The sequence below is a fragment of the Halichoerus grypus genome, chromosome 8 (assembly GCF_964656455.1).
Source record: "Halichoerus grypus chromosome 8, mHalGry1.hap1.1, whole genome shotgun sequence".
NCBI lineage: Eukaryota > Metazoa > Chordata > Mammalia > Carnivora > Phocidae > Halichoerus > Halichoerus grypus.
In genome coordinates this window covers 79,781,920-79,795,951 of record NC_135719.1, presented here as the reverse complement: position 1 = coordinate 79,795,951, position 14,032 = coordinate 79,781,920, and the positions used below count along the sequence as shown (strand labels likewise).

The 14,032-nt window shown below is 42.0% G+C and overlaps 2 protein-coding genes across 7 annotated transcripts in view; both read left to right on the top strand.

Moving 5' to 3' along the window:
* The window catches only part of CHD8 (chromodomain helicase DNA binding protein 8), a 61,725-nt gene extending 60,587 nt beyond the window's left edge, over positions 1-1,138 (top strand). For all 6 annotated transcript variants that reach the window (XM_078053446.1, XM_078053447.1, XM_078053445.1 and 3 more), the window contains one exon: positions 160-1,138. In XM_078053446.1, coding sequence (XP_077909572.1) covers positions 160-726 — 567 coding nt within the window. In that variant the 3' untranslated portion in view covers positions 727-1,138. The remainder of the gene's footprint in view (positions 1-159) is intronic.
* Positions 1,139-2,303: 1,165 nt separating this feature from the next.
* SUPT16H (SPT16 homolog, facilitates chromatin remodeling subunit) overlaps positions 2,304-14,032 on the top strand; it is a 38,652-nt gene continuing 26,923 nt past the window's right edge. The window contains exon 1 of the mRNA XM_036117924.2: positions 2,304-2,493. Within this exon, the coding sequence (XP_035973817.1) occupies positions 2,428-2,493 (66 nt within the window). The 5' untranslated portion in view covers positions 2,304-2,427. The remainder of the gene's footprint in view (positions 2,494-14,032) is intronic.

The following is a 14,032-nucleotide window of genomic DNA, read 5'->3' as shown; positions in this document are numbered from 1 at the left end:
TATCCTCCTCCTATTACCATCAAGCCTCATCTGACTATGCTTGCTTTGTCCCTCCTAAAGATATTCAGTAAAAAAGCACTTGCAAGCTAGGACTCTGTTGACTTCTAGTTTGCTTTTTTCCTTTCTTTGTTTTTACTATCTTCTACTCCTTCCTCCTAGGGTCACCATGCTGAAACTGTGTTCAACCGGGTTTTGCCAGGGCCTATTACGCCAGACAGCAGCAAGAAGCGGGCCCGTAGGATGCGACCAGACCTTTCAAAGATGATGGCCCTGATGCAGGGTGGAGGCACTGGGTCCCTATCTCTGCATAATACCTTCCAACACAGCAGTAGTGGCCTGCAGTCTGTGTCATCCCTGGGTCACAGCAGTGCCACTTCTGCATCTTTGCCTTTTATGCCGTTTGTGATGGGTGGTGCAGCATCATCCCCTCATGTAGACTCCAGCACCATGCTTCATCACCACCACCACCACCCCCACCCCCACCATCACCACCATCACCATCCAGGCCTGAGAGCCCCTGGCTACCCTTCTTCACCAGCCACTACCACCTCTGGTACTGCCTTGAGGTTGCCACCACTGCAACCTGAGGAGGATGAGGACGATGAGGATGAAGATGATGATGATGATTTATCTCAGGGCTATGATAGCTCAGAAAGGGACTTCTCACTCATTGATGATCCTATGATGCCAGCCAACTCAGACTCAAGCGAAGATGCTGATGACTGAAGCCCCAGCATGGTCCCCGTTGCTTGGGTGGCTGCTGTATTTTCAATTACTCTGGCCCTTGGACTATGGAAAAGTGGGAGGGGCAGGGGAGATGTGGGGAAACCCAGGACTCCAGGAGGTGAAAAGGAAAAAGAAAACTTGTACCTGATTGCTTCCAAATTTGAGAGGATTGGGTGGGCAGGGGGAACTCCTAAAATAATACATGACCACTTCCTCATTTCTGGGGAAGGAAAGGAGACTAGAGCAGCTGATGTGCTCACCCCTCCCTAAACCCCTCCATTAACCACAGACTATGTAGCGCTGGCCCTAGCCTCTGGCAGAGCCTGTTCCTGGCCGAACTGTGGATACAGCTGGAGGGTCAGGAACTGTTACCTTCCTTCCCCTTGGCATTAATAAATTTAAGTTAATCCTTTTCCATTCTTCCCTTGTTCTATATTTGCTAAAACCCAATATAAATGTTAATTTTGAATTCATGATGGGTAATTTCAATACCACTTTCCTAAAGTTCATTATTGTAAATGCAGTTACCTTGGATAGGACAGACAAGTCATCTCTACTCCATTAAAGGATATATGTAAGTGTAGTCAGTCCAGCTTGCTAAAAGCAAGTGAATTGTTTAAGTTAAATAGGCAAATGTTCCGGATTTGAACTCCCAAGTTCTTGGAAGAAATGAGAAGGAAGAATTTCCTCAAGGAACCATGTACATTTTGTTTGGAATTAACTGAAATAACTGCTTTGGGGAAGCCATAAGAACGGTATCACTTCATGAACTGTGGCAAGGGAACAGGCTGACTGGAAGGAACGTTGTCAAGACTTGGGCCGGGGCGGAGGGCGGGGGGGGGGGCGGAGAAGGAGCAGGCCGACTGGAAGGAACGTTGTCAAGACTTGGGCCGGGGCGGAGGGCGGGGGGGGGGGGGGAGAAGGAGCAGGCCGACTGGGTTGTGTGAAAGCCCTCAAGCCATTTGTTTCTTAAGACTCTTCCCCTGCCATCCCAGCGCTCAGATGAAGCCTGGGCATTTTATTTCCCTTTCTAAGGCAAATAGTTTTGTGGGCTTTTTCTCCCTGGTTAGTGCTCTCTTTCCTCGCCACCAAGGATCCTTCCAGTCCTGGAGCAGCAGAGGCTTTTGCTTCCCCACCATTTAGGAGGGAAATGCACCCAAAGTTCCCACTCCTGACCCACGCCAGATCCCGCTCTTTCCGTTTCCCCTTCATTTATCAGTGGGTGGGGCCGTTGCAGCGGCGCGCAGCCGCTCGTGTGGGGCGGGGCAGGCACGGCAGGCCTCCCGCCTCAACTGTCCCCAGCCGCCGCCGCCTGGGCCAGAAATCGGAGCTCCTGGAAACCGCTGCAGGGCTGAGAGTAAGGGCGGGGCGGAGCGTCACGTGATGACGTCGCCTCGCGTGCGGCTGTTGCTAAGTTGACAAGAAAACCCCGCGAAAATCTAGACTCTTTGTGTTGCACATTTTGTTGATTTTCCCACTGTCTTCCTCTCCTCCAACCTCCGGAGAGAGATTTAAAAAAAAAAAAAAAAAAAAAAAAAAAAAAATCCCAAGCGCTGTCGGGACCCGGAAGCGGAAAGGGCATCTTTGAGGTCGATACTTCCGGGTCACTGGGAGAGTGCGGGATTCCGGGGCCGAGAGCGGGTGGCGGATCCGGGACCTCGCGTGATTCTCGGAACCCGAGCAGGAGCGGCGTCTGTGGCTATGGCTGTGACTCTGGACAAAGACGCTTATTACCGACGAGTGAAGAGACTGTACAGCAATTGGCGGGTGAGATAGATCCCGTAATTTTCCCTAGGGAGCCCCCCTCTGCCATCCCATAATAACCCCGTTTCTCGGCGCCCTTTTTTCCTTTTCCGTCGGGAATTCCCGGGTTCAGTGTCGCGCCCCTTTAGTTGCTGCAGGACCATTCACCGCAGGCCGCCCCCAGCGCCGCCCCGGAACAGGGAATCCCCCGCAATCACCCTGCCCTGCGGCCACCACCATCTTCCCCGCGTGCTGGCCCCCGTCATGCATAACAGCCTCCTCTCACGGTCTCTTCCCGCCCTAGAAGAGGCATCATCCTTCCCTCCCACTCCGTGATCCCGTCTTGCTGCCCCCCTCCTGCAGTGTTCATACACACCCACGCACTCGCTCTGTCCTTCCAGAACCAGAGTATTCCGCCCCAGGTCCCGCCAGAATTACAACCTTCTTCGCAAAAGGTGGATGGAGGGGCTGGTAGGATGTGAATCGGGCTTTTCGTGTTTATCGTTTGCGGGGCTTTTGCTGGAGTTAAAAAAAAAACATATTTATCACGCGCAACCGTTTCATGTTCTAGGCCCTGCCGTGGGTAACACAGAAACCTAATGCTGAAAACCTGCAAGCTTTAGTAATGCAAAAACGATGTGATGCCTAAAACCTCATTAGTTCTCCTCTTTGGTAGAGTATCCGGGGCACGTGTTGAGAAAAAGCTGTTGCAGTCCCAAGTATTTTAAAGATTGGGTAATTTTGCCGCTTGAAAAATATCCACGGTTAAAATTTATTTTTATGATAGTAATTTATCAATTCGTATATTTGATTGCATCCTGTGGTGCAGGCTGAGCTGTCTAGCTTAAGTCTGGCCTCTGAACTCTGTCATCCAGGGAAACTAAAACTAATAGACTTTTTAAAACCTGAAAAACGTCCTGACAAAAATGATGAGTTCTGATTTCAGCATTGTAAATTGCCTTTCAAAGAGATCCTCTACTAAAAACCAAGCTATTAAAATTGGTGAGTTCCCCGCCATTCATATAAAAGGTTCATGTGTCTGTTTCATCTTTTGAAGATAAATGCATTAGATAATTGTAAATAAAATGGATTCTTTGTTGCGTTTTATGAAAAGCAAAAATAAGGACTTTATACGAGACAAATACTGAACATAAGTTTTAATTTAAAAATTTTGTATTGGTTAATTTCTAATGAATGTTTCACAGTTTCTTTCACAGTTACATTTTTAAATTTTAACATAATCCATGTTAGAAAAACTCTTTCTAAAAGCCACATTGTTTTCTAGAGGTCAGTAAGTATAAATGTGCAGTAATCGGAAGCCCTCTCTTCCACCTCTAGACCCTGAAATTACACATCTTTGATGTAGAGGTTGTTTCTAGTCACGGTGATTCAGAGTTTATCAAGTTGTTCATCTTCTCTAGACCATTCACAAAAGCTAAGATTAATTTAGAGCTCAGAGTTCCCTTACATGATAGATAAATGCAAAACATGAGACTAGGAAAAACTTAAGGCCCAAAGACAGATTAACAAACTTAATATTAAAAGATAATCTTTAAATCCAGGGAAGTTAAATTATTGGCCCTGATTTTTTGTTTCTCAAAAATCAGTAAAATTTATCTTGGCCCTCCTACTTACATCATTTGAAGAGGTATGTTAGATGTTAATGGTGTTTGAGTTATGAGCGAGATCCATATAAAATGTACTCACTAGCAAAGTTTGTGGCTAATTATTATGAAATCTTACTTGAATAAACTTTCTGCTTTCTTGTAACTGTAAATTTTAATAACTGCCCAGAACCCACCTGTAGAATTCCTTTCTGCATAGACAGCCTTTCCAGGTTACAGCATTCTGATCTGCTTAGGCATAGATCATGGTTGTCTGGGGTATGCGGTAAATTCTGTTTGCTTATTTTCTTAGCTGTAGCAGAAAGATAATGAAATATATAGGTGCATAATACAGTTATTTTTACATTTTTCCTTTTTTAATAAGAAAACTAGCATTGAGATAAGGGAATAAGTTGAAGTTAACTATATAAATCCCAAGCTTTGTATTGTCAGCACCCATCTTCAAAGAACTATCCATTATGACAGAAGTTCACAAACTAGAAAATTAGTTGGGTGCCATATCCACTTTTTAGTTTTAGATACCTTCAAGCATAAGGTTTTCAGAACTGTGTTGTTGTGTGTGGTAGCTCCAACTCTTCAGCCGCATAGAGTAGAAGAAACCCAAAAAACTAACCTTGTTTTGTTTTTTAAATAAGAACAGGAGTTAATGTGGCTCCTAATCTCACTTATCTGCGGATTGAGTTTGGGATAGATACATATTGTGAGGCTATTGCAAGTAAGATATTTCTTTTTTCTTTTGATTTTTTTTTTTAAGATTTTATTTGAGAGAGCGCGTATGGGCATGAGTGAGGGGAGAGGGAGAGAGGGAATCTCAGACTCCATGCCCAGCGCAGAGCCCATCTCCTGGCTCAGTCTCACAGCCCTGAGATCATGACCTGAGCCAGAGTCAAGTCAGACGCTTAACTGACTGAGCTACCCAGGCGTCCCAGTAAGATATTGTTTCTGATTTACAATTTTTGTACTTATGTCCTAAAAATAGTTGTAGCATCACATACTTCTGTTTGAATAGAAATTTCTAAAACATCAATGAGAAATAGTGTCATTTGAGAAATGAGAAAAAAGGCTCAGTCAAAAATCAGGAGATCTCTGTAGTGACTAGAAGTTATTACTGTTTTATGGACTGTACTTGGATGTTTGAGTCTGGTCTGGTCCTGCCTCTTATTTTTTAAATTAGAACTGCTGTGAGCAGAAAGGGTGTGTAGCACCTGTCTATTTCTGTGTTAGAAAACTCCAGGTGGTAGTGGTGGGTCATGAGAGTGGGCTGTGGGCTTCTCCTCTGGCCTCTTAACTGGGTCCTTATTCAGGGCTCCCACCTTTTCAGCACTGTGATCATTTTTAACCAGGTATTATGATTAGTACCACATGGGGTATGAGGTGAAGGAGGTTAGTCACCATTCTACAGTTCCAGGTTTGTTGGTTTTTTTTTAAGATTTTTTTTTTTTTTCACAGCACACACGTTGCGGGGGAGGGGCAGAGGGAGAGGGAAAAGCAGACTCCCCGCTGAGGGGCTCCATCCCAGGATCATGATCTGAGCGAAGGCAGATGCTTAACTGACTGAGCTACCCAGGTGCCCCAAGTTCCAGCTTTTTGAGAACCAAGGGAAACAATATCCAGGCATACCTATAACCCATTTGAGACCTACCTCTCAGGGTATCCTGCTGTGAGTGAACCTTGACTTCAGTCATTTGCCTTTTATCCCAAAAGAATTCTGTAAAATGTCAGAATTTGCAGTTGTTTTCAAAAGGAATGCTGATCCAGTGCATTCAGTCACGTGTCTGTATGCCACCGGTCAGGGAATTGAAATGGTGGGTGGCTCTAACCCTAAAAAGTTTGTGCCTATGGAGAAAACTATATGTTATAGTGTCAGTGTTTCTCTCAGTTGCCGCTTTCTGACTCTCCTGATTTTTGTCATGGACAAGCTTCGTGTTCTGGATTGCTCTCCAAAGCTAGGCAGTTACTGTCTATGGCTTAGGAAGGTTCTTTAAAATACAGGCAATACCCATACTACTTTGAGCAAAGATAATGGTTTACTTCTGCCCATCTCCATTCTTCATGGCTCTTTTATCTTGAGGTAGAGAAAGGTTTAAGTAATGCACTGGACTCTTGACTTCAAGAAGAGGAGAGCTAGATGGAAGTAAATGCCTGGACAGGTTGGGATTCATTTATTCTTGCATGCTCAACTTTTATAGTCTACTCTAGTGACCCACTTTCTTATATTTATTTTTTATCCCTATTACCAAGTGTGGTGCCTGGTGTGTAGTAGGCACTCAGTGAACAGTAGTGACAATTTCTGAGCTTTCATGCATCTGTTTCTTGGTTTGAAGAGACTTCTGTCCGGGCTATGCATAAGCGGCCGTAAGTCCTTCCTTTCCTAGAACTGTTCACCTGTTGTCCCCATGTAATTACTAATGGCACACCTTTATATTCTCCAAATTGTCTTGGTTTGGTTGATAAATTATATCCTAGCTATAACCAGGGACTTAAAAATGTTTCCTCTTTTAATGCAATACCTTGGTTCAAAGGAAGTTAGTTCCTATGCCGCAGTATTTCCGCAATTTTTATCATTCTGATACTACCTTCACAATTTCTGCTAATTTCTTATTATCTATATGTACCTTGCACTTTATTTTTTTTGAAGATTTTATTTATTTATTTGACAGAGATACCACGCATAAGCAGCGGGAGGGATAGAAGGAGAAGCAGACTCCCTGCTGAGCAGGAAGCCCGATGCGGGGCTCGATCCCAGGACCCTGGGATCATGACCTGAGCCGAAGGCAGACCCTTAACGACTGAGCCACCCCAGCGCCCCTGTACCTTGCTCTTTAAAAATTGTTTTTAGGGGTGCCTGGGTGGCTCAGTCGTTAAGCGTCTGCCTTCGGCTCAGGTCATGATCTCACGGTCCTGGGATCGAGCCCTGCATCGGGCTCCCTGCTCTGCGGGAAGCCTGCCCTCTCCCTCTCCCACTCCCCCTGCTTGTGTTCCCTCTTTTGGTGTGTCTCTCTCTGTCAAATAAATAAAATCTTTTTAAAAAAGTGGTTTTTAATCAAGTAATATATATACATTGTGGCATCTGGGTGGATCAGTCGGTTAAGCATCCAGCTCTTGATTTTGTCTCAGGTCTGATCTCAGGCTCATGAGTTCAAGCCCTGCATTAGGCTCTGAGCTGGGCGTGGAGCCTACTTAAGAAAAAAAAAAAAAGTAATACATGTATAGGTTTTTAAAAACCAGGTAGTTCTCAAAACCTTAAAAACCAGTCACCTGCCCCAGAAGCAACGACTTTTAGTTCTTCTGCTTCATATTTTGAAACACTATGGGACGCCTGGGTGGCTCGGTCTGTTAAGTGGCTGCCTTCAGCTCAGGTCAGGGTCCTGGGATCAAGCCCCACATCGGGCTCCTTGCTCAGCGTGGAGCCTGTTTCTCTCTCTCTCCCTCCGCCTGCCGCTCCCCCTCCTTGTGCTCTCTCTCTCTGTCAAATAAATAAATAAAATCTTTAAAAAAAAAGGAGAAAAATACTATCTATATACTGTTACTTCTTCGTTTGTCAATTTTAGATATTAACTGTCGTTTTGGTAGTTTAAGATTTAATTTTTGTATACCATCAAACTTAGTTTAACTTCTTTACCTCCTGATACTTTTAAATCTCTTCCTCACATATAGTTATAAAAAGCTTCCAACATACAGAAAAGTGAAAGAATTTTATAGTGAACACCTGTGTACCCACCACCTGGATTAACAATTAACATTTTATTATACTTTATCACATATCTACCCTTCTTGATAAGTTTTTTTCATAATTTTTATTAAAATCAGTAGTCGGGGGCGCCTGGGTGGCTCAGTCGTTGAGCGTCTGCCTTCGGCTCAGGTCATGATCCCAGGGTCCTGGGATCGAGCCCCACATCGGGCTCCCTGCTCAGCGGGAAGACTGCTTCTCCCTCTCCCACTCCCCCTGCTTGTGTTCCCTCTCTCGCTGTGTCTCTGTCAAATAAATAAATAAAATCTTTAAAAATAAATAAATAAATAAAATCAGTAGTCAGTTTACATTTTTATGCTCACTTGGATGAAGTGATAGAGTACAATTTCCTTTTCTCTATAGTTTTTCATTTTTCCTGTTAATGATCCTAAATTTTACTCCTTTTTTAAATATCGCTAGCCCCATTTTTTTCCTGCAGTTCTGTCATAATCTTTTCCATCTTTTATTTTAACATTCTCACACTTGTCAGGTATTTTATTAACTCTGTGTTTGTTTTTTTAACCACCAACACCTTTCTCCTCCCCCAGCCTTACATTATATTGTTCTATCTGTGCAGGTTGTACTCCAGGCCCGTTGAACTTGGGACTTTCCAATGTTGGGTCCCCTATGTCCTACAACCCTTGTCTTGATTTGTTTTTTCTTTGTTAGAGCATTTCCTCTAAGAGGTTCTTAAGAAAGGATATAGATAGAGAATATGTGTTTCCTGAGCTGTTGTGTGTCTTAAAAAGTTTTACTCTATCTTCACTTTTGGTTAGTAATACAGCTCAGTGGGAATAAAATTCAAGGTTGAAAATCTCTCAGAATTCAGCTCAGAATTTTGAAGCTATTGTTTGTCAGCCTTCAGACTTTTTCAGTATTACTTTTCAGAGGCAGATGGGTCTTTTTCCTGATCCAATATATATGGCCTGTTCTCTCTGAAACATTTAGAATCATCTCTTTATCCTTTGGATTTTGAAATTTCACTGCCTTGGTAGGAGTCTTTTTTTTTTTTTTTTCCCTCCTTGCATTGAGTTCGGAAGTAGGGGGCCCGTTTAGTCTCAGGACTCAGTACCCCTGTGTGGTAGAATTGTTCATTATTGGTACTTTCTTCCCTCTGTTTCCTCAGTGGTCTCTTGTTTTCCCCTGAAATTTCCATTCAGGAGGTTTAGGTCTCAGCTTAAGTTTGTTGGTTATTTTTCGGTTTTATTTCCTATCTCTGTCTTCTATTTACAGTATTGCTTCTTAACTTTATTTTCCCACTTTTTATTGAATTTTTAAAAATTTTCAGCTATTTTTAATTTCTAGGAGTTCTTTCTTGTCCTCTATTCTTTTGTTTCATGGGTGTGCTATATTTATTTATCTTATAGGAGGTGTTTTAATTTAATTTTTATCTTCTGTCCTCTGTTTTGTCTGTTTCCTCTGAGTTTCCTTGCTTTCTCTCTTAACGTATTGGAGACTTCACAGAAACCAAAATAAGGCTTGGCTACCCATCTGTATTAAGAATAAGGCCATAACGGGGGCACCTGGGTGGCTCAGTCGTTAAGCGTCTGCCTTCGGCTCAGGTCGTGATCTCAGGGTCCTGGGATTGAGCCCCGCATCGGGCTCCCTGCTCATCGGGAAGCCTGCTTCTCCCTCTCCCGCTCCCCCTGCTTGTGTTCCTGCTCTCGCTATCTCTCTCTCTGTCAAATAAATAAAATCTTAAAAAAAAAAAGAATAAGGCCATAACGAACTGGTTGGCAGCTCTGCATGAATGAGGCCTCTCAACTAGTTAGGGGTAACTGTAGAGTGAATAGGCTTGCTTATTCCATGGAGGACTCCCAAATGTCAGTATCTGAAGTGTTCTTTCTGAATTCAGTGAGGATGTGCAAAGAAAAATCCTCTCAATTCTTTTCTTTGGGACATTTGTTCCCAATTATGGTCATTCAAAACATAAACTTTCATTTAATTTTCTAAAAATTAGTACTTGCCTTCTGCTGGGCCTAATATTTGAGTCTATAGCCTTTTTGAGCCCATTTTTCCAGAGAATAAAGTCTTCTTTCATAGGGATTAAGTGTTGTCTCAGGACTTCCAAGAACCTGGGGCGGGGCGGGGGGGCGGGTAGGGGGTTGGGGGGTTGTCCGTCTCTTAAACTTACTGACCAGACCTTCTGTTTTTAGTCCTGAACTCATCCAAGTTCGATGTACCCTGTTCCCTTATCCCTGATACTTGGTGCCTTCTAAGTTCTGAGTTCATTGGGGCTCTTTGAGATATGCATATCTACTGGTACCTTACCAGTGAGAATGTTTGTCAAATATTCTTGGGGTGTAGCTACCACAACTGTGCTTAGTCATTTCCCACTCTTTGTCCTCTTTTCATCTTCCAAAAACTGTTGATCTCTTTAAACCTAAATATATTCAGAAAGGATACTTTACATCACTATGAATGGAAAATTGTGTCACTTTCCAGAAATAAAATGTAGCTGTTAAAAAATAAAGACAATGTAAGCACAACAGCATTATTAAATTGTAGCAGGTGTTAAGGACTAGCATTAAACAGATAAAATCTTTTTTTAAAAATTTTATTTATTTTTATTTTAATTCCAGTATAGTTAACATACAGTATTATATTTGTTTCAGGTGTATAATATAGTGACTCAGTGCTTCTGTATGTTACTCCGTGTTCTTCAAGATAAGTGCACTCTAAATCCTCATCACCTATTTCACCCTTCCACCCGCCCACCTCCCCTCTGGTAACCATCGGTTTGTTCTGTATAGTTAAGAGTTTAGGGGCGCCTCGGTGGCTCAGTCAGTTAAGTGGCTGCCTTCTGCTCAAGTCATGATCTCAGGGTCCTGGGATCGAGTTCCACGTCAGGTTCCCTGCTCAGTGGGGAGCCTGTTTCTCCCTCTCCCGCTCCCCCTGCTTTTGTGCTCTCTCACTCTCTCTGTCAAATAAATAAATAAAATCTTAAAAAAAAAAAAAACAGTCTGTATCTGGGTTTGTCTTTTATCCTTTGTTTTGTTTCTTACATTCCACATATGAGTGAAATCATGTGGTATTTGTCTTTCTCTGATTTATTTCACTTAGCATTATACTCTCTAGCTCTGTCCATGTCGTTGGAAATGGCAAGATTTCATTCTTTTTTTTTTTTTTTTTTTTACAGCTGAATAATAATCCATTGTGTATATATATACACCGCATCTTCTTTATCTGTTCATCTATTGATGGATACTTGGGCTGCTTCCATAATTTGGTTATTGTAAATAATGCTGCAGTAAACATAAGGGTGCACATATCCTTTCAAATTAGTGTTTTTGTATTTTGGGGAGGGGGTAAATACCCAGTGGCACGATTACTGAATTATAGGGTAGTTCTATTTTTAACTTTTTGAGGAACTCCATACTGTTGTCCACAGTGGCTGCACCAGTTTGCATTCCCACCAACAGTGCACGGTGTTCCTTTTTCTCCACATCCACCCACACTTGTTTCTTGTAATTTTGATTTTGGTCATTCTGACAGGTATAAAGTGATATCTCATTGTGGTTTTGGTTTGCATTTCCCTGATGATCAGTGATGTGGAGCATCTTTTCATGTGTCTTTTGGCCATCTGTATGTCTTTAGAGAAATGTCAGTTCATCTCTTCTGCCCAATTTTAATCAGATTATTTGTTTTCTGTGTGTTGAGTTGAATAAGTTCTTTATATATTTTGGATATTAACACTATATCAGATATGTCATTTGTAAATATCTTCTTAAACAGGTAGAGGCTTGATATGATCAAGTAGATTTAAAGAGAAAAATAGGTAACTTTTTTTGTTAGGTAATTGAATATTTAAAGCCACATCTGGGATCACCTAAAATCATTTCCTGTATGAGTTGTACGCAGACTTTCGGAAAGTGCACATATTCTGTACTAACATTCTGTACACATACTCTGTACTAATAATGTAGTTGACAGCCAGTCTTTGACGCCAGTAACTGTAGTGGTGTGGTACACAGTAAAATTTTTAACTAATAGCCTTTTGGTCTGTAATAATGATGACAAATACATAGTAGTTACTGTGAGTTAAGCACTGTTTAGAGTACTTTATATACATTAGCTCATTTAATTCACACAGCAATATTTATGATTGAGGAGAGTGGGACATAGAGAGGTTAGGTCACAACAAGTGGTGGGATCGGGGATTCAAACCCAGGCAGTCTGTTTTCAGAGTGAGCCCTTAACCAATAGGCTTTAGTGTCTCTAAATACAGTAGGCAAACCTTGATACCTATTGCTTGCAGTTGCTGAAGAAACTTGTGTTAAATTTAAGAAGTCACCAATACTAACATCTTACCTGAAAAGTTTGTCAAATGACCCTAAGTCTCTTTATAGATAAAAATCAGAAACCTTCCAGAGGGATTCATTTTTATCTTTAGGATCCTAATGAAATTCTCATCTGATTTGTTAACTGAAAGAGAGAGAGGTGGTAGGAAAAGTATAATTTTATCTGATATGCTATAGCTGTATGCTAATAGAAAGTATTTTACGTTTAATAATGTGTATTTTAATTAGGCTTTCAGCACTTTTTAAAAAGTCTAAATCATCATGAGTGTGAGGACTGCTTATATATTTGTGTGGGAGTTTTAAGTGTGCCAGGTGTTGATCGGGGTTTTGAATATGGTCATGCATACTGCATGTCAATTTTTATCCTGAGGGTTACAGATAATAAATAAATGCAAGGCACATAAAAAAAGTGGCTGCTCAGTAAACTATTATTCCCATCTGGAACACCCGTTTCAGCAAGGGTTGGATATCAAGTGGACCAAACAGAATGGAAGGTGGCAGAATTTGGAGACAGAAAGGGTTTGGTGAATGTTGAGAATCTATGCACACCAGGGGTCACTGCTGCAAGATGGTTCATCTAGAAAGGGGAACACAGGGATCACAAGTCCAGATTTGACAAGGTCTCAAGTCTGAGTTCTGAAGATCAGCCCAAGCAGAAGAGATCAGGTAGGAATCTGAGGCCATTTAAGTAGCACAGAGTTGAGCCCCAGCTCCCTCTAATAGCCAGGCTGGCACTTGGAGTTGGATGTAGGACTGGTCCAGGGACAAGGGCTGTGTTAGCCTTGTAGCATTTTTCTCTTTTTTTCCTTTTTTCAACCAGCCCACTCTACTCTAATATTTTAAAACAAATTCCAGGGGTGCCTGGGTGGCTCAGTCGCTAAGCATCTGCCTTCGGCTCAGGTCATGATCCCAGGGTCCTGGGATCAAGCCCTGCATCAGGCTCCTTGCTCCGCGGGAAGCCTGCTTCTCCCTCTCCCACTCCCCCTCTTGTGTTCCCTCTCTCGCTGCGTCTCTCTCTGTCAAATAAATAAAATATTTTTTTTTTTTTTTTTTTTTAAAGATTTTATTTATTTATTTGAGAGAGAGAGAATGAGAGAGAGCACATGAGAGGGGGGAGGGTCAGAGGGAGAAGCAGACTCCCTGCCGAGCAGGGAGCCCGATGCGGGACTCGATCCAGGGACTCCAGGATCATGACCTGAGCCGAAGGCAGTCGCTTAACCAACTGAGCCACCCAGGCGCCCATAAATAAAATATTTAAAAAAAAAAATGCAGACATATATATTTTTTAAAGATTTTATTTATTTGACAGAGCAAGAGAGCACAAGCAGGGGGAGCAGCAGAGGGAGAGGGAGAAGTAGGCTGCCTGCTGAGAAGCAGCTCAACACGGGGCTCTATCCCAGGATCCTGGGATCATGACCTGAGCTAAAGGCAGACGTTTAACCAACTGAGCCACCCAGGCGCCCCTCCAGACATAATTTAATCTGAAAATATTTTATATATACATATGATATATATAATAAAATATATAAAAAATATTTTACATTATGTGTTATGTTACTTCAGGTAACTTATGCAAATTTGATAAATAAAAATCTCCCATAGTTTCAGAAGACTATTTTCAGATGTGATCTGTATAAAGCATTTGTACTCCTCATAAGGTTTGAAAATACAAAACAGCATCCCAGATTTTGCTGTCTAAGATATTTGGTTTTATTGTAATCCTTTTCATTGAATCACATTTTAAGAAAAATTTTCTCTAAATTCATTATCTTTAAATACCTAAAATTCTCCAGTTACTGCATTTCTTTCCTGGGTTAGAGCCCACTGGTTTTTGTGAAGAATCAGTCAAGAACTTTGTATGAAATGGTCAGAGCAGCTGGGTTCCAAGAGAAATTAGGATTCATCCT